Source organism: Cebus imitator, unplaced genomic scaffold, assembly GCF_001604975.1.
Source record: "Cebus imitator isolate Cc_AM_T3 unplaced genomic scaffold, Cebus_imitator-1.0 Scaffold215, whole genome shotgun sequence".
NCBI classification, from domain to species: Eukaryota; Metazoa; Chordata; class Mammalia; order Primates; family Cebidae; genus Cebus; species Cebus imitator.
The window spans coordinates 3,170,572-3,190,765 of record NW_016107530.1 but is presented as its reverse complement, the minus strand read 5'-3'; the positions used below and the strand labels follow the sequence as shown (position 1 = coordinate 3,190,765).

Genomic DNA, 20,194 nt, shown 5'->3' with positions numbered 1-20,194 from the left:
TGCTTGTAATCCCAGCACTTTGGGAGGCTGAGGCAGGCAGATCACTTGAGCCCAGGAGTTTAAGAGCAGCCTGGCCAATAGGGCAAAACCCTGTCTCTACTAAAAATACAAAAATTAGCCGGGCGTGCTTGTACACGACTATAATCCCAGCTATTCAGGAGGCAGATGCAGAAGGATCACTTGAACCCATAAGGCAGAGGTTGCAGTGAGCCATGATCGTGCCACTGCACTCCAGTCTGGGTGATAGAGCAAGATTCTGTCGCAAAAACAAAACAGACAAAAAAATTTAAAAAACCCACAATAACCCTAAGTTCCTCAACTTTCAGATACCTACCTCCCTGGGACCAGAAGCATCAACATCGTCTTCTGATCAGGAACTGTAGTCTCCGCTACCTGGGAGACTGAAGCAGGAGAATTGCTTGAGCCTTGGCATTTGAGTCTGGCCTGAGAAATATAGCAAGACTTTGTCTTAAGAAAAAAAAAAAAAGATTATTTTCTGTCTTGGCCACAGTCTCCCTGTCCACTAAATGATTGAGGGTGGGAATGGAAGTAGAACCAAAATAACATGAAACTTAAAGATGCCTGAGATCCATGAAAAAATGAGTCACTTTTAAAAAATCATGCTTTTTTTCTGCAACATCTTTTTAAAAATCAGATGTCTTCTCATTTATATGGACTCTAAGTAAAATGAAGATATCTTTTTAAAAGGATAAGTTTTTAGAAGTTTTATGGAAAAAAAATTTTTTTGAAACAGGTCTGGCTCTGTCACTCAGGCTGCAGTGCAGTGGCATGATCTTGGCTCACTGAGACCTCCACCTCTCTAGCTCAAGTGTCGCTGGCTTCCCACACTGTCACTACAACTAGAACAAGGGACACGTGAAGAGTGAGTGGCCCAGGGTGGCTCAGCTGATAAGTAAAGGACATGGGCTTGGACCCAGGACTTCTGGCTGCTGCATGCATGTGTCCCGCTCCCCTGCAGCTTGAAGGCGGCTACGGAAGTGAGACTGGAGGACTTCTTGGAAAAAGAAACTTGGTTATCAGTATAGTGGGAGAAGAGCAAATGCTTATGAATACTGCACCTGTGCTTTAAAAGCCACCATGAGCTGGGTGTTGTGGCTCATGTCTGTAATCCCAGCACTTTGGGAGGCTGAGGCAGTTGGATCACTTGAGGTCAGGAGTTCGAGACCAGCTTGGCCAACATGACAAAATCCCATCTCTACTAAAAAGAAAAAAAATTAGCTGAACCCAGGAGGTAGAGGTTGCAGTGGGCCGAGATTGTGCCAGCCTGGACGACAGAGCAAGGAAAACAAAGGAACAACAACAAAGAAAAACAAGAAAACACCGTGACCCAGAGAAAGAAAAAAATGAAGTTCCCAAATGGAAAAAGCCCCTAAAATTACCATTTTAAAGCACAAGCCCTAATCAGCTCCAGGGATTTGCAGGAAACTCCTCGAAGCTATTGATAGGAACTATTGTTTTGGTGCCAGGATTTTCAATTGGCGGTTATATTAAAAAGGACCAAAGATGACAGTTGATATTTCAAACTGGAACCAATGTCCCATAGCAGAAAGCTTGCTGGGCCAGTGCATTTTGGGGTTGGTTACTGAGCTTGGAGACCCCCTGGGCTGGAGGACACACTTTTGGCTGATTCAAGGGGCTTCTGAGGAGCGTCAAAATGTGTACTCTGTGTTCTTGCACCACGGCTGTTAGATTGTGAGGCTCTGTCCTTGGCAGGAAATGGTAAAGGAATCAGCAGGAAGCCTAAAACAAGGGAAAGGAAACTCCTCCCTCCTATCAAAGGCCAGGCAAGGGCGAGGATGAAAACTGAAAATGGGGCACATGCAAGTAAGCCATCTGGGGGAGCGGTGGGGACAGACATGTTGAAATGGAGAGTGGTTGAATCTTGTAAGGAAGTAAGGAAAATGTATATCTCAAGGGCAAGGATGGATGATAGGCTTGTATTTATTGTATAACTTTAATATGGAGCCTTAGTCCTCCATTAACCTGCACCATGCCCAGGGAAAATGCTGTTCCTTTATTTACATGAGGCAGAGGTTTGTGTTGTTTTCTGAGGTCCAGCAGCTCACTGTGAGAAAAACCTCTCCCTCGTTCCTGATTTCTAGCTTATTCAAGGCCGGATGACCCAAAAGTCAAGTTGAAAATTTTGACTAGGAGAATCGATAAAAGTAGAAATGGAATCTAATCATAAGAAATGCTCAATGTGAAGGAGAGAGAAATGCAAAGAATTTTTCTGTTTTTTTTTTGTTGTGTTGTTGTTTGTGTGTTTGTTTTTTGGAGACTGAGTCTCGCTTTGTTGCTCAGGCTGGAGTGCAGTGGTGTGATCTTGGCTCACTGCAACCTCCGCCTCCTGGGTTCAAGCAATACTCTTTCCTGAGCCTCCCGAGTAGCTGGGACTACAGGCGCAGGCCACCACACCATATTGCCCAGGCTGGTCTGGAACTCCTGAGCTCAGGCAATCCACCTGCCTTGGCCTCCCAAAGTGCTGGGATTACAGGTATAAGGCACTGTGCCCAGCTGAATTTTTCTGTTTTACCATGGTCTTTGTAACTGAAAATCCCATGTTCTTGAGATAGAGAGAGAGAGAGCCAATGATCCAATGCAAGAAACCGAGTTCAAGAAGAAACTGTTCATCTGAAAGCCGACAACTCATTCTTGAAGGTTAGAGCTCAGCTTTGAAGTTTCAATTCACGAGCCTGGCTCAGTGAGCTATGCTACTCCCCAGTGAGAAAGAAAATGAAGACAACATTTTATGTTGAAAGTGCTCAGTGATGAAAAGGCAGCACCTAGGTCCCTTATCTCATCAGAAATGCAGCAGATTCTTAATATTAGCAATTTCATGTTTAGATTGTTACCTGAAGAAAGGAAAAATGAACTGTCCCGTATGCTGATTCTGCTGTGGGGGAAAAAATGTCTAACAGGCAAGTGGCAAACAACAAAACTTTTGAAGAAGCAGGCCTGGGGGCAATCCAGTATAGTTTCATAATGGTATGAATAGTTATTTTACTGTGTTTTTTCCCCCTTTTTTTCTGGGTTTTGATGTGAATCTCTTCCTATTTGTTCAGGAAATTATGACGTGTGTTCTGGGCAGGGTTTGAGGTTTCGGAACCTTTTCTAAAAGGGACAGAGAGCACCCTGCTACATTTCCTAATCAAGAAGTTGGTGTGCAGCCGGGAAAGCTGAACGGAGTTGGCCATGATGCAGAAGCTATTCAAATGCAGTCGGCTCGTCCTGGCTCTTGCCCTCATCCTGGTTCTGGAATCCTCAGTTCAAGGTAAGACTCAGGAGTCTTGTTCCCCAGCCATCTTCTCTGTAAGCCCCAGAGACCATACAAGTCATTATATTCATTTTAAGGCACAGAATATATAATATTATAGGATAGGAGGCAAAGAAGAAGGATTTGGGGTGGCTGAACCCTTTAATATGAATTCAGTTAAGTTTGGTACCAAGAAAAATTAAACTCTGAGGCACGCACAGTCTTGTAAACTCTTACAATGATTGAAATGTGCTAATTTATTTTGGGATGAAAGTATGAGGTTTATAAATTTTGAAAGCTCAAAAAAGGAATCTAGAAAGTGACTCCTGTGCCTGTTGCGTGGAGGAGATGGCACCTTTGAGCGTTTGTGGGTTTCTGCCTGACCCTCAGTGTCTACATCAGCCCCAAGTTTTAGTGCACTGTGACGGTGTCATTGTTATTTTAACACTGGGAGATGTTATATTTCAACTGGGGTGAATTTGACTGTGTGTATTTTTTTTCTTGTTTTTTAAGATAAACTTGGTTCTTACTGAAAACTCAATTATAGTTAGACATAGTTAATGCAAACCCTCTCAGATTTTGAAGAGAAGGCCACAGAATGTGGTATTTGTGCTGCTGGTCAGAGAAACATCATATTCGGAAATATCTTCCTAGGTTTATCTATCATTTAGTGTTGTTTAGTCAGACTGAAACAACTTAAAACCTCTAATGACTAAGACAACAAAAATGATCAGTTTGTAAGAAAAATACAGTTTGTTCTCCTTTGATAAATAAGGAATCATGTCGAAATAAGAAAGAGGTCATGGCCTGATAGAGAGATGGCAGAACTTAGAGCAGAAAAACACTAGGTTCCCCCAAATGGTAAGGGAAATGTTGAGTCACAATGACACACATGTCCTAGATTTGTTTTGTCAAAGCAACTTTTGGTTGTCACAATGTAGAGATGAAATCTTACAGATGATCGCAGAGACATTCATTTTATGTTGGAAATAAAATCTCATTTTCTTCTAAATGTTAATACTGAAAAAAGAGCAAGTAATGTTGCTGGGACTTTATTAACCTATGTATTTTTAAAATATAAAACATTGTCAATTGTAGGGAACAGACTTCACTTGGATCACTTAGGGAATATCTTCAGCTTGATGAAATAATTCCCTAAGAACAATGTGGTCTGACAAGGTCAAGAGCAATGAGGTCACACTTTAATACAGTCTTGATTGGCTAGGTGGGGCTGGGCATACCACAACCAGAGATACGTAAGTCTGTAAGTTTCCAAAATTTCCCAGAAACATGAATTTCCTGCTAAGATTCATTAAGGAAAACTAGAATGAAAACAACAATGTTCCTTGTACAGTATTCATTAGAAAGAAATGAAGAAAAAAATAATTCGTCGTGAAATTGTATAGAATACTAGCATATACATCATGACCTCATAGGTTTAGCTGTTTGTTAGAAAAGGAAACCATAGAAAGAGACAAGGGAGAAACTGACAAACTTGGGTGTTTCCTAAAAAAGACTCTTGGTATCGGCTCAAGGGCTTGTGCCCACATCTGAGTGCGCAGGGAAATAATGTTCCCCCATGGCTGCATGTGTGAGTGACTGCTGCACGAGGCTGCGAGGTGAAGAGTCATGACACCATTTCCTCACACCTCCACACAATGCCAGATGTGATTCAACAACATTCTTCCCGTCTTATAAAAGATGTTTATGTAACCCCTTGGTTTGGCTGATCAAATCAACTAGGCTTTTGGCTGGCTTATACTGAACATACTCAAAACCATTTCAGATTACTATAGTAGGTTGCTCGGGCTGCCGTAACAAAGTGCCGCAGACTGGGTGGCTTAAACAACAGAATTTTTTTTTATCCCCAAGTTCTGGAGTTGGGAGTCCAAGATCAAGGTGCTGGCAGGGTTGGTTGCATTCTGAGGCCTCTCTCCTTGGCTTGTAGATGGCGCCTACTCCCTTGTCTGCCCATGGCTTTCCCTCCAGGCATCTGTGTCTTAATACCATCTTTTCGTAAGGTCACCAGTCATTGGATTAGGGCCACCCTAATGACCTCCTCTTAACTATATCTGCAATGACCCTATTTCCAAATAATTTCACACTGTGAGATTCTGTGGGTTAGAACTTCAACATCTGAATTTGGTGGTGGTATATTTTTACTGTAAGTCACACCCAAGTAAAGACATGGGGTAAAATTGTGTCTACCCAGCACAAAGAAATGGTAATTTGGGGATGTGTGGGTAACCCTGGAGAGCACAGATGGCTAATCTATTTAGAGCTCCAGGGGATTTGATGAGGCTTGTGAATCTTACACTCTTATTGCTTCTCTTTTCCAATGACACCCATAAAGAGAAAAAATGGGATATCCATAAACAGGTGCAGCCAAGGGGGCCAGGTTCTCCGTGTGTCCACTGTCCACTGTCTCCTAGCTCACAGAACGATATTGATCCACTCATTGTGCTGCCGTTTGTAAAGTGATTTCACATCTATTCTCTGATAATCGTCATCACATTCCCTGTGAGGGGGAATTAGCACCAGAAAACTGGATCTGACATTTCTCTATACATCAACGTCTTGCAAAAAATTTGTGAGTCTTGCCCAAGACCCATTACAACTAATTAACGGCTGAACTGGTCATCTGATTTCAGAGTCAGAGTTGACTTTCTATTGCAGCTCATGGATTAGAGGTTTCTTTATTTAAACAAACAAAAAGTTCTTTGACCGTAGCCCTTGCTATACCGTTTCCTACTGAGCTGAGGGAGAAATTGAAAGTAAATTTAGGAGCTTTTTATAGCTTGTCAAACTGTGCAAGAGTGGGGGAAGCTTATCCATCTTGCGGAATTGATAGAGCAGGAGGAAGTAACTCTGGCTTAGATAACGCTACCATTTTGAATGAATCAAATGGTCTTCTTTACCCCTTCACAGTAGTTGCTGCTTAAGTTTCTCTAACATGCCTGCAGTAAAGTTCTATTAAGAATAGGAAATTAGGCTGGGTACGGTGGCTCACGTCTGTAGTCTTAACACTTTGGGAGACTCAGGTGGGTGGGTCACTTGAGGTCAGGAGTTCAAGACCAGCCTGGCCAACATGGTGAAGCCCTGACTCTGCTAAAAATACAAAAATTAGCCAGGCATGGTGGCACGTATCTGTAATCCCAACTATTCAGGAGGCTGAGGCAGGAGAATCACTTGAACTAGGAGGTAGAGATTGCAGTGAGCCTAGATCACCCTACTGCACTCCAGGCTGGGCGCTAGACTGAGACTCCATCAAGAAAGAAAGAAGGAAGGAAGGAAGGAAAGGAAAGAGAGAGAGAAAAAAAAGGAAAAAAAGAAGAAAGGAAGGAGAGAGAAAGAAAGAGAAAAAGAGAAAGAGAGAGAAAGAAAAAGAAAGAAAAAGAAATTGGTACATGGTGATTATGTATGTTGGGGGAAACGTTAGTATGATAACATAAAAAGGTATGGACTACTCAAGAAAGTTGTTTTTTCTGGTAACATTTACTCATAGAAATTATTTTGGTAAAGCAGGACTTGGGGTATTGGGGGAGCTGGGCAGTGAGGGATGGGATTCAAATAAAAACCGTTCTTTCCCTTGGAATCCACTACACAATTAACCAAGAAATCCCATAAGTGGGTCTTTTAGGAAGATAACATTTCTGTCCATGAGCATACCCACTATAATCACAAGACATTTATCTTAAGCAAGATAGAGTCAAGATACTCTCACAACCTCAGGGGCTGGAACTGTAAAATTTCACATCCTGCCAACACCCTTAAATAGCCATGTCAAGAATTTAGTGTCTGTGGGCCGGGCACGGTGGCTCAAGCCTGTAATCCCAGCACTTTGGGAGGCCGAGGCGGGTGGATCACGAGGTCAAGAGATCGAGACCATCCTGGTCAACATGGTGAAACCCCGTCTCTACTAAAAATACAAAAAATCAGCTGGGCATGGTGGCGCATGCCTGTAATCCCAGCTACTCAGGAGGCTGAGGCAGGAGAATTGCCTGAAGCCAGGAGGCGGAGGTTGCGGTGAGCCGAGATCGCGCCATTGCACTCCAGCCTGGGCAACAAGAGCGAAACTCCGTCTCAAAAAAAAAAAAAAAAATAAAGAATTTAGTGTCTGTAACTTGTTCTTTCTTTTAAAGTATGTTTAACATCATTGGACCCAAGTTTGGAGTGGGAGACCTTCTACTTTTGATTTCTTTATAAAATATTTAAATAGCTTTGTTGAGATAGTGTTTACATACCATACAATGGTATGTAAATACCCATTAAAGGTGTTCAATGATTAGGCCAGGCATGGTGGGTCATGCCTGTAATTCCAGCACTTTGGGAGGCCAAGGCAGGTGGATCACTTGAGGTCAGGAGTTTGAGACCAGCCTGGCCAACATGGCAAGAACTTGTCTCTACTAAAAATACAAAAATTAGCTGGGTGTGGTGGTGTACACTTGTAATTCCCCAGCTACTCGGGAGGTTGAGGCAGGAGTATCTGTTGAACCTGGGAGGCGGAGGTTGCAGTGAGCTGAATCCTGCCACTGCACTCCAGCCTGGAGACAGAGCAAGACTCTGTCTCTAAAAAGGAAAAAAAGAAAAGAAAAGAAAAAAAGAATGCAAAATATCCCATTAATAACTTTTATATTGATGATATGTTAAAGGATAATATTTTGAATATATCAGATTAAATAAAATGTATTAAAATTAATTTCACCTGTTTCTTTTTACTTTTAAAAATATGGCCGCTAGAATATTTAAAACTCTATGTGGTTTCCTTTATGTTTCTATTGGAAAGAGTTGGTCTAGACAGCATAAGGTGTGAAGACACCGCCCTCTGCTGGAAGAGAGGCTGGATTTTTATTTCGCCTACAGGGAGAGACGTCTAAGTAGCAAGTAGATGCCAAACTAATGCTGCCTCAGGAAAGAATCAAAAAAGGAGAAAGAAACAGCGAAATCAGGCCGGGCGCGGTGGCTCATGCCTGTAATTCCAGCTCTTTGAGAGGCCAACACGGGCGGATCACTTGAGGTCAGGAGTTTGACACGAGCCTGGCCAACATGGTGAAACCCCATCTCTACTAAAAATACAAAAAATTAGCCGGGAGTGGTGATGGGCCCCTGTAATCCCAGCTACTTGGGATTCTCAGGCAGAAGAATCACTTGAGCCTGGGAAGTGGAGGTTGCAGTGAGCCAAGATGGGGCCACTGTACTCCAGCCTGGGCAAAAAAGTGAGACTCCATCTCAAACAAACAAACAAAAAAGACCATAAATTGAGAGTCCTAGAGATACTAAATGGTAGAATGGGAATTTGAATTTAAATTTATAAATTGTTCACTATAGAGATCATAGGTCATTGTTGTCCTCCTTCTTCTCATGAGAAAACTAGCAATGAAGAACTCTGACTATGTGCTAGGGCCTATTCTGAGACCCTAACATTTGTATCTCATTATTAGATCTATTACTTCCCATCCTACAGATGAGAAAATTGAGGCGCAGGGAAGTTAAGTTGGCCAAGATCACACAGCCAGTAAGGGGCAGACATTGAAAGGTCATTTTGCCTGCCTTATCCCCAGCCTCGAGGCAGTGGCAGACCTAACTCACTTTGGACAACCAGCTCTCCCAGACCAGACATCGTCAGCTACACTCAGGAATCACAGGAAAGATTATGATAAAATAATATATAGTTCCAAAGAAAAGAAAGAAAATCCAGTAGGAGAATATTTACTAGACTTTTAATGTTTATATTGTTAGAGAAATATTGTTTATTACAGCAATTTAGAAAACAAAACGAGAAAAAAAATCACCAAAGACTCTACCACCATAGTTATTTTTGTGTATTTCCTTCCATTTTCCCCCAATATCGGTTGATATAGTTGAAACTGTTATGCACACGAAGCGGTATTCTGATTTTCTCACTCGTTTTATTTATTTATTTATTTATTATTATTATTATTATTATTTTTGAGACGGAGTCCCGCCCTGTTGCCAGGCTGGAGTGCATTGGTACAATCTCGAATCACTGCAACCTCTGCCTCTTGGGTTCAAGTGATTCTCCTGCCTCAGCCTCCCAAGTAGCTGGGACTACAGGCACCCGCCACCATGCCCAGCTAATTTTTCTATTTTTAGTAAAGACAGGGTTTCACCATGTTGGCCAGGATGGTCTTCATCTCTTGACCTTATGATCCGCCCGCTTCAGCCTCCCAAAGTGCTGGGATTACAGGTATAAGCCACTGTCCCTGGCCTTATTTATTTTTAATTTTGTAAATTAATTTTTTCTTCTGAGACAGTTTAACTCTGTCACCCAGGCTGGAGTGCAGTGGTGCAATCTTGGCTCACTGTGACCTCCTGGGCTCAAGGAATCCTCCTGCCTCAGCCTCCTGAGTAGCTGGGACTACAGGTCTGTGCCACCACATCCAGCTAAAATTTTTTAAATCTTTTTTTTTTTTTTTTTTTTTTTTTTTTTTTTTTTTTTTTTTTTTTTGTTTTTTTTTCTTTTTTTTTTTTTTTTTTTCTGTAGAAATGGGAGTCTCTCTATGTTGCCCAGCCTGGTCTTGAACTCCTGGGCTCAAGTGATCCTCCCACCTTGGTCTCCCAAAGTGCTGGGATTTCAGACACGAGCCACCGCACCCAGGCTAATTTTTACTTTTATTTTATTAAAAAAAAATTATGGCCCTACCCCCCCAACTCGTTTTTAAGTGTAGGTTTTTCTACAATGCCACATTGTCTTTTCCATAAAAAGTACTTTTGGCCAGGTATAGTGGCTCACACCTGTAATCCCAGCACTTTGGGAAGCCAAGGTGGGTGGATCATCTGAGGTCAGGAGTTCGAGACCAGCCTGGCCAACATGGTGAAACCCCGTCTCTTCTAAAAATACAAAAATTAGCTGGGTGTGATGGTGGGCACCTGTAATCCCAGTTATGCAGGAGGCTGAGGCAGGAGAATCACTTGAACCCAGGAGGTGGAGGTTGCAGTGAGCTGAGATCATGCACTGTACTCCAGCCTAGGCTACAGAGTGAGAGTCCATCTCAAAAAAAAAAAAAAAAAAAGCACTTTTTTACTATTTGGTTACTATTCTCTTATCAGTGGATTTCTTGGAATTTATCTGAGTGTTTTCCATTATTTTGTGCTGGGCTTTAAAACCACCCTTCCTGCCTTTCAAAAACCCTAGACATGCTCTTTCTTGCTAGGTAATTATTAGTTGCACTTGTTAGAATAATCATATACTTGGAGTGGGGAGGAGATTAACCTTTTGAAGGGTGGTGACTTATTTCTCACCATTAGGCCTTTGTCCTTGCTAAATTGAAGAAGGAAGATTTTATTTTATTAGCTAATAAAGAACCTCCTTTATAGGCTGGGTATGGTGGCTCACGCCTGTAACCCTAGCACTTTCAGAGGCCAAGGCAGCTGGATTGCCTGAGCTCAGGAGTTTGAGACCAGCCTGAGCAACATGGTGAAACCCCATCTCTACTAAAAGTACAAAAAATTAGCTGGGTGTGGTGGCAAGAGCCTGTAATCCCAGACACTTGGGAGGCTGAGGCAGGAGAATTGCTTGAACCCAGGAGGCAGAGGTTGCCATGAGCTGAGATCGAGCCACTGCACTCCAGCCTGGGCAAGAAAGCAAAACTCTGTCTCAAAAAAATAAAATAAAATAAAAAATAAATCTCCTATATAACCTCATGACATCAGATTTGGAGTCTTTTCCATAGAGATGAAATTCAGAAAAAGCTGAGACTCAGATAGTCCAAGCTGCCTGACCCTCTGTGAATAGAGGGGACTTGTTCTTTTGAAATCTGAGTGCAAAGACACAGGACAATTTGTTATCTACTTTTCATTCCTAAGGATACTGTATGGACTTAAAACACAAGAACTAGAATTCTGTAATACCACGAGTACTACACAGTGTGTTTCTTCCCCTTTTGGAACCTGATTTGATTCATCCCTACAAAAAGATGTGGACTTTGGGGCCAGATGTGCGTTGGAATCCTGAATTCTTGACTTAGCGCCTGTGTGGCTGCAATTTTCTTTTGTGTAAAATTGAGATAGTAGTACAAAAGTAACAACAGTTAATATTATCTAGCGTTTACTGCGTGCCTGGCACTGTGTTAAATTCCTTATGTGCATTTTCTGATTTAATTTTTGTGATAGGCGTATGACACTATTAGTTCTTCCTATTACAGTGAGGGTTCACAGAAATTAAGGTTTCACAACTGGTCAGCAGAGATGGGACTTCACTCCAGTAGCTGATTCCAAAGCCTATTCTTCTACTTTTTGGAGAAGGACAATTTATATAAAAGGTTGGCACATAGTGGGTGCTGCTGTTATATAAATGGGCATAAAATCTGTCTACATGTTGCCTTTTATTTAGAATCTATTTAGTTAAAACCTTCTTAGGGCAGGCCAGGTGCAGTGGCTCATGCCTGTAATCTCAGCACTTTGGGAGGCCAAGGCAGGAGGATTGCTTGAGCCCAGGCATTTGAGACCAGCCTGGGCACATAGTGAGACTCCATTGCTACAAAAAAAAAAAAAAAAAAATTAGCTGGGTGCGGTGGTGCGCCTGTAGTCCCAGCTGGCTGGGGAAGGGGGATGACTTGAGCCCAGGAATTCAAGGTTACACTGAGCTATGACCACAGCACTGCACTCCAGCTTGGGCAGCAGAGTGAGACCCTGTCTCGAAAAATAAAAAAATAAAAACTTCTTAGGACAGAGCGATTAGAAGCTGTGTAGTAGATACTTAGTAACAATGTGGGTTCCTTGTTGGGCAGGTTACCCTATGCAGAGAGCCAGGTACCAGTGGGTGCGCTGCAGTCCTGACAGTAATTCTGCAAACTGCATTGAAGAGAAAGGACCAATGTTCGACCTACTTCCAAGTGAATCGAACAAGATCCCTCATCTGAGGACTGACCCTTTTCCGTAAGTAGACTTTTCTCTAACTAAAAAAAAATTTTTTTTTTTTGTACAAACAGTGGTCTCTGTATGTTTCCCAGGCTGGTCACGTACTCCTAAGCTCAAGCAGTCCTCCCACCTTGGCCTCCCAAAGTGCTGGATTACAGGCATGAGCAACCATTCCCAGCCCTGGTGACTTTCTCCATCACTGGTATTCACTGCATTAGTGATTACACCATCACAATCTTCAATATGCAACTCTACAGTCCTTCTCCTGCATTCTTACTTTAAGGTGGCAGCATTAAGTTTGAATGTAAAATTACAACCTCCTCCATTACTTTAAGTCATTGGTTTCAATAGTAATTCATTTAAATCTAAAATGTTAGGGCGCAGTAATATTAGGGCTCATGCCTGTAATCCAACCAGTTTGGGAGACTGAGGTGGGAGGATCACTTGAGACCAAGAATTTGACCAGCCTGGGCAACACGGCAAGACCCCATCTTTATTTAAAAATTACTGGCTGGGCATCATTGCTCACACCTGTAATCCCAACACTTTGAGAGGCTGAGGCAGATTGTTTAAGGTCGGGGGTTCAAGACCAGCCTGGCCAACTTGGCAAAACCCATTTCTACTGAAAATACAAAAATTAGGTGGGCATGGTGGCATGCCTGTAATCCCAGCTACTCAGGAGGCTGAGGCAGGAGAAAGAATCACTTGAAGCTAGGAGGTGGAGGTTGCAGTTAGCCCAGATCATGCCACAGCACTCCAGCCTGAGTGACAGAGAGATTCTGTCTCAAAAAAAAAAAAAAAAAAAATTAGAAATTAGGCCAGGAGCAGTGGCTCACGGCACCTTGGGAGGCCGAGGCAGGTGGATTGCTTGAGTCCAGAAGTTTGAGACTGGCCTGGGTGACATGGAGAAACCCTGTCTCTACAGAAAAAGACAAAAATTAGCCAGGCTTGGAGAAGCCTCATCTCTACAGAAAAATACAAAAATGAACCATGAATGCCTGTGGTCCCAGCTACTCGGGAGGCTGAGGTGGGAAGATTGCTTGATCCTGAGAGGTAAAGGCTGAAGTGAGCCATGGTGTGGCACTGCACTCCAGCTGGGGTGACAGAGTAAGACCTTGTCTCAAAATAAATAAATACATTTTAAATAAATAAATACAATTAAAACTAAAATTAAAAAATACAATGTGAAGGGAGTAGCTCAAATTCTCCAAAAGAACTCTTGCACGCCATTCCTCCTCTCCTCAAATCTCTATTTTCCTTCCCCAAAGCCATGACTTTGCTTCTCACCCTGACCCTGTGCCTTCCCTCCTGTCACTGCAGAAGAATGGTCCCTGCTTCTGTGTGGATCCCAAGCCCTTTTGCCCTCAGATCCTCCTGTGCTTCCTTCCCTGGCCCTGCTCTGTATTGGCTGTAGGGTGGGGGTGAAACTGACCCCTTGGATCTGCATTTCTCAGGCTCCCAGGGTTGTGGCTGACGTTGGCTAATGGGAGGCAAGGAAGGGAGTTTGGAGAGCTTGGGAGGAAGGGAGAGACACATATTTCTTCTCCTTATTCCCTGCCTTGGGTGCCCCCTCGGGCAGGACTGTGTCTCTCCCATGGCCTCAGCTCCCACCAGACGCCTCTAGTCCCTGGGCTCAGGAAATACACAAGCTTCTTCCATTATCCCTGCAGCCCAGGGAGGGAAGTATTTTCTTTCTTTCTTTTTTTTGAGAGAGCCTCACTCTCATTGCCCAGGCTGGAGTACAGTGGTGTGATCTCAGCTCATTGCAACCTCTGCCTCCTGGGTTCAAGTGATTCTCTTGCCTCAGCCTCCCGAGTGCTGGGATTACAGGCATGCCACCATGCCCAGCTAATTTTTGTATTTTTAGTAGCAACAGGGTTTTGCCATGTTGGCCAGGCTGGTCTCGAACTCCTGAACTCAAGTGATCCCCCTGCCTTGGCCTCCCAAAATGCTGGGATTATAGGCGTGAGCCACCGTGCGCCCGGCTGAGGGAAATATTTTCTTGCTGTTGCTAATCTCTGGGTTACCTCGCTGTCCCCCGTTTGCCTTCACCTCTCTTCCATCACCTATATGAGGAATTTCCTCTGTGTTAAATGTCTGAAGAAGTTTCCTGATTGGCCCTGACTGTTGCAGCTTCTAAGGCCACCTCTCTTTGTGGCTGGTGTCCTGTTCCCATGCACCTTTTCCAGGAATTCCATTCTGCAGTTATCTCTCTGAACCCAGTGTCTTCTTCCCATCAGTATGGTAGCGGACTTTAGTATCCCCTATGTTTAGGCAACATCTGTCTTTTGTTTTTCATCCTCTCCAGTGGTTGCCCTTCTCTGCTCTTCTTCACAGTAACACCTCCTGAAAGGGCTGCCTGTCTGCCCCCTCCTCTCCTCACCCCCCTGCGGCTGGACTTCTGTTCCTACACTCCATGCTGGTTGACACAGTCACTGGTTACTTCGTTATTTTCAGCTTAGTTGACCCTTAGTTGCCTTCAAAAACAGCTGACTGGGACATGCATGTAATCCCAGCACATTGAAAGGCCAAGGCAGGAGGATCACTTGAGCCCAGGAGTTCAAGGCCAGCCTGGGCAACATAGTGAGACCCTATCTACAAAAAGTAGAAAAATTAGCTGCGAGTAGTGGCTCATGCCTGTGGTCTCATCTACAAAGGAGGCTGAGGTGGGAGGATTGCTTGAGTCCAGGAGGGTGAAGCTGCAGTGAGCCATGATCATGCCAGTGCACTCCAGCCTGCACAACAGAAGGAGAACCTGTCTTAAAAAAAAAAAATAGTTCGACCACCCCTCCCTTGAAATGTTTTTTAATCTGGGCTTCCATGCCCTGTCTTATCCTGTTTCTTCTCTGATTGTTCTTTTTCCTCTGCTCAATATTTAATATATTGGTGTGAGCCTGGCCCTGTCCTGGCCCCCGTTCTCTATCTACATGTTTTCTCTAGGTGATCTCCATCGGTTCTGTGGGTTTAACTACCAAATCTGTGTTTCCGACTCTGACACTCCAGGCTAAAGTAACCTGGTCACTCTCTGTTACATTAGTCAATTTCTTTTCTCTGTACCACCTTTGATTTTCTTGATTTATTTATTCACTTTTTACTGTCTGTCTTTCCCACTAAGTTAAAAACTTCTTGAGCAGGGATTCATCTGTCTGCTTCTGTTCTATCCCAGGCGCTTAGGACAAGGACCGGATGTTCAGCAAGTATTTATTGAATGCATACGTGAATAAAAACTCTAATCAGTTATATGCTGGTTTATTATTTTTGTGGAGAAAATGACTTATAGGCTGTGACACTTAGCTTTTGTTTCTGATGCTTTGTTGCCCTGTTCTGTCACTGAGGCTGTCACCATTGCTTTGTGCTCTTTGAATTTCTAACCATCACACTCAATCCAGAAGGAAGCCTTATCTTTCAGCACCCTTCAGCTGAAAGAATGCAGGTTGGAGGCAGGGTCATTTTTGTACAGGAAATTGAATGTTTATATGCTGGTACATATAAAACTTAGCTTTTTACAAAGAATTTCTCAAAGTGAGCTTTGTTGAAGTACAGTAAATTATTAGAACTTTCATGGAAATTTTAATTTAGTAAAAAATGTCATCTCTCTGGGCTTGGTTTTTTGTCCCTTCTTTTGGGGAGGTTGGGGTGGGGGATGGAATTTTGCTCTTGTGGCCCAGGCTGGAGTGCAGTGGCGCCATCTCGGTTCATTGCAACCTCCACCTCCCAGGTTCAAGCGATTCTTCCGATTCTTCCGTTTCAGCCTCTTGAGGCACGAACCACCAGGCCTGGCTAATTTTTGTATTTTTTGTAGAAACGGGATTTCACCATGTTGGCTAGGCTGGTCTAGAATCCCTGACCTCAGTTGACCCACCCACCTCGGCCTCCTGAAGTGCTGGGATTACAGGCGTGAGCCACCGCACCCAGCGGTTTGTCCTTTCTTTAGAGAGAAAGAGGTCTTTTTCTGAGACACTCTTGCTCTGTTGCCTAGGCTGGAGTGCAATGTTTCGATCTTGGCTCACTGCAACCTCCGTCTCCTGGGTTCAAGTGATTCTCTCACCTCAGCCTTCTGAGCAGCTGGGATTATAGGCATGCACCACCACGCTGGGCCAAGAAGTCTTCTTTTAAAAACGATTTCTTAAGTAAATTTCAAATATACAATTTATATGCTAGTGAAAACAAATTAACACTGTTTATGCAAGTCTACAATAGGTAGATATGGAGTTGACAGATGCAATAAGTATAGGCAAACGCATAGGAACATTTGACCTGGGTTTTTTTTGTTTGTTTGTTTTAAAACATTGAACAGAGGCTGGGCGTGGTGGCTCATGCCTGAAATCCCAGCACTTTGGGAGGCTGAAATGGGTGGATCACCTGAGGTCAGGAGTTTGAGAGTAGCCTGGCCAACATGGAGAAACCCCAACTCTTAAAAAATAAAAAAAATTTAAAAAGTAAAAAAAAAACATTGAATAATTGGAAAGCTTTTAACTCTCTTAATTTGAGCAACTGACTGGCTGTATTTATTTCCTTATCTTAAAAAATAACTATTATAATTATCTTTCCCACATATCAAACTTTACTGATTTTTTCCCATTTTTCTTTCATACTTCAGAAAGACAAGATTCCAGGACTTGAATCGGATCTTCCCGCTTTCTGAGGACAATTCTGGATCAGGCTCCGGCTCCGGGTCGGGATCCGGGTCAGGATCCGGGAACGACTTCCTAACTGAAATGGAACAGGAGTACCAACTAGTACATGAACGTGATGTTTTCCATGACAACCTTATGTCTCTGGACAGGAATCTGCCCTCAGACAGCCAGGACTTGGGTCAACTTGGATCAGAAGAGGATTTTACAATATAAAAGAGAATTTTCCCACCTTGACACCAGGCAGTGTATTCAGCATATTTTGTGTACCATGGTTAATGATTGCCATTAAATGGTTAATCTTGGGACAAAAAATTTTATAGAAGTTTTTAAACATCTGTAAAAGAAGCTTAAGTTTTATCATCTTTTTTTTCTCATGAATTCTTAAAGGATTATGCCTTAATGCTGTTATCTAACTCATTGTTCTTGAAAATACCTGCATTTTTTGGTATCATATTGAACCAACATCATCATGAAATTAGATTTCCATGGCCATAAAATGGCATTAAAAATAAATTATATTTAAAAAAAAATAGTTTGATTAGCAAATTGGCAGGCAGTATTTCATACTTAAGAATCTGACTTGGATTGTGAATTATAGATATGCCCTTTACTGATAAAAACAAAAAACATAATGAAACACGGTGAATTTGTACAGTGGGGGTGTTTGACAGATTTTACAGTGTGAAGTATACTATTACTTTTGAATGTGTTTGCAGAGCCGGTGGACATGTTTATCTACAAGTATGATTGCTGTTATGTAACACCCAAAACTAACTCCCAAATTAAAGCACAGTTGTGCTCTCAATACCTCATAGTGCTTTATCTTTTTTTCCTGGATATCTGTGTATTTTCAGATGTTGCTATATTAAAGCAGATATATAACCAAAGGATAAGCTGTCTCAGATCTCTTGTTCTAAACACAAGAAACAGTTATTTTGGGCCAGACATTTCTCTAGAAGTCTTAACAACAAAACAACTTTAAACTTATTCTACAGTAAACACACATTTTGTAATCAGAATCAAATCATACTAACTAGCAGATGAAGAAAGCAATTATGCCTTAGCAAGAGGGTTATATGTCTCAAAGCATTTCCTCACCTGAAAGATAGTTCCATGTCTGTTCCTCTTAGTTCTGAAAAGTCCCCCCAGCATCACTGTCAAGGACTCTGTTCTGCACTGTTCAGGTCTCTACTTAAGAACTGAGGACTTACTCAAATTAGCCTCCGCTGGAGACAGCCACCTCTCCCAAGGTCATGCTGCTTTGTAGGGCAGCCCGCATCCTGTGACTGGCTGATGTGGGCATATCAAGGCCTGAACTCAGAAGGGTCATATAGATTCAAAACTTCCCACAGGGTCAGCTCAGGTTTTGCTGGGACTATTTTGTAACTCAATTTCTTCTTTACTCAGTTTTACTTCCTTCCATTCCCCTCACAGGTGTCTATCCTGAGAGTGTTCCCTTAGAAATTTTCTGCTAGTTTCCATCACAGAATTTGCTTTTTGGAGAAAACAATTTGTGACAGGTTGTGCTGGGAGGGATAGGAAATGGATGCTAAGATGGGATTTTGGAGCTAGATTGCCTGCTGCTGGCTGGCGATGAGGACTCCATCCTTGTCTGTAGATGACCAGAGGCATAGGATAGTAGTGCGATTGTTAAAACTTTCACTGAGGATGAACTGAGATGGTATACCAGTGGAAGGGAGTGCACCAGGGTGTGATATACTAGGCATCTGAGAAATGCTGGCAAGTAGCAATATAAAGACAATGGTATTGGTTGGCTGTTGCTGGACTTAATTAATGCTTTTGAAAAAGACAATGAAAGGCTAAGGATGATGAATTAAAGGCTAAATGTGAAAACCAGTAGGCCTCCTTGGCAGCATATTAAGAAACTCTGTTCTGTAGTAGGACTGAAAACCTGAGGACCAGGCCCAGGACTTATAAGAACAGCAGACGGTTGGGCGCCATGGCTCATGCCTGTAATCCCAACACTTTGGTAGACTGAGGCGGGTCAATCACCTGAGGTCAGGAGTTCGAGACCAGCCTGACCAACATGGCAAAACCCCGTCTCTACTGAAAATACAAAAATTAGCTGGGCATGGTGGCGGGCATCTGTAATCCTAGCTACTCAGGAAGCTGAAGCAGGAGAATCGCTTGAACCTAGGGGCCAGAGTTTGCAGTGAGCCAAGAGCACATCACTGCACTTCAGCCTGGGCAACAGAGCATGACTCCATCTAAAAAAAAAAAAAAAAAAAAAAATATTTATATATATATATAAGAGCTCCAAGAATGTTAAATTGTCAACTTAGCCCAGTCTGTTATGCAAGCTCAGAGTCCTTACTGGGGAAAAATGGGACCCTGAGAGATGGAGACATCTGGGCTGATATATTCAGGCTTTAAACCCTCAGATTCCTACAAACCTCTGCATCTATAGAAGAGTCCCATGCTTTAAGGACCAATGCTGGCCAGGTGTGGTGGCTCACGCTTGTAATCCCAGCACTTTGGGAGGCCGAGGTGGGTGGGTCACTTGAGGTCAGGAGTTTAAGACCAGTCTGACAAACATAGTGGAACCCTGCTCTACTAAATACAAAAATTAGCTGATTGTGGTGGCGAGCACCTGTAATCCTACTCAGGAGGCTGAAATATGAGAATCACTTAAACATGAGAGGTGAAATTTGCAATGAGTCGAGATCACGCCACTGCACTCCAGCCTGGGCGACAGAGCAAGACTCTATCACACACACACACAAAAAACCAACAACCAAAAAACAAAAAAAAACTAATGTTTTCTTGTTGAAGATAATTAAGAGGACCCTACCTTAAAGAGGCCCCTACCTCAAGATCTGTCCCCACCTCCCTTCCTACACAGCAGATAAATATCAAAGTTAAGTCAGTATAAACCAACAGGGAAGTGTTGGGCTTGCTCAGGAGGAAAGGTAAAATACTCTGAAAGTTCCACAGAACTTAGCTAATGTGGACCTTAAAAGGTGAGAGGGTGTCTATAAGACTTAACTCTAGAAGTTATTGATCGAGGGATGGAAATAGAACACAAAATTGGCTAAGGGAGTGTTTAGCAATGTGAGTGTACTCTCTTGGGATACAGGTTTTAATCCTTACAAGAACCCTGGGAGAAGGTGTTGACACTTTACTAGAATGGCTCTTAGACACTTAGAGAAAGTGACAGCCCTCACTTCAGTGAAGTGGAAACACTAGAATTGCCATGCCAGGCAGTGGGAAAAGGGGTCAAAAGGACTAAGGAAATGGACATGATACAATGAACAGACTATGTAAGCCTTGCAAACCCATCAGATGACTGCTTTGCAGGAAGGCCAAAGCAATAAAGAATAGCCTAGTGAGAAGAACCAGCATCTCTGAGCCATCTGTGGTGGCTCTCCTCAGAAGGGCCGGG

At 42.9% G+C, this 20,194-nt stretch overlaps 1 protein-coding gene across 2 annotated transcripts; it reads left to right on the top strand.

Annotated features, from left to right (window-relative positions):
- Positions 1 to 3,088: 3,088 nt before the first annotated feature.
- On the top strand, positions 3,089 to 17,678 carry SRGN (serglycin). 2 transcript variants are annotated; one of them, XM_017548930.1, is made up of 3 exons: positions 3,089 to 3,292; positions 12,025 to 12,172; positions 16,755 to 17,678. In XM_017548930.1, the coding sequence occupies exons 1-3, from the start codon at positions 3,214 to 3,216 to the stop codon at positions 17,002 to 17,004; spliced, it is 477 nt and encodes a 158-aa protein (XP_017404419.1). In that variant the 5' UTR covers positions 3,089 to 3,213; the 3' UTR covers positions 17,005 to 17,678. The 2 variants fall into 2 exon arrangements, with proteins under 2 accessions (XP_017404419.1, XP_017404420.1); XM_017548931.1 differs by lacking the exon at positions 12,025 to 12,172 and having other exon boundaries at positions 3,234 to 3,292.
- The last annotated feature ends 2,516 nt before the right edge of the window (positions 17,679 to 20,194 follow it).

Bases quoted from the DNA above. Each gene is read 5' to 3' on its own strand.
- SRGN (XM_017548930.1), top strand. From the start codon at position 3,214: ATGATGCAGAAGCTATTCAAATGCAGTCGGCTCGTCCTGGCTCTTGCC. The intron at 3,293-12,024 runs GTAAGACTCAGG...CTTGTTGGGCAG, and splicing joins TCTGGAATCCTCAGTTCAAG to GTTACCCTATGCAGAGAGCC. The intron at 12,173-16,754 runs GTAAGTAGACTT...TTCATACTTCAG, and splicing joins CTGAGGACTGACCCTTTTCC to AAAGACAAGATTCCAGGACT.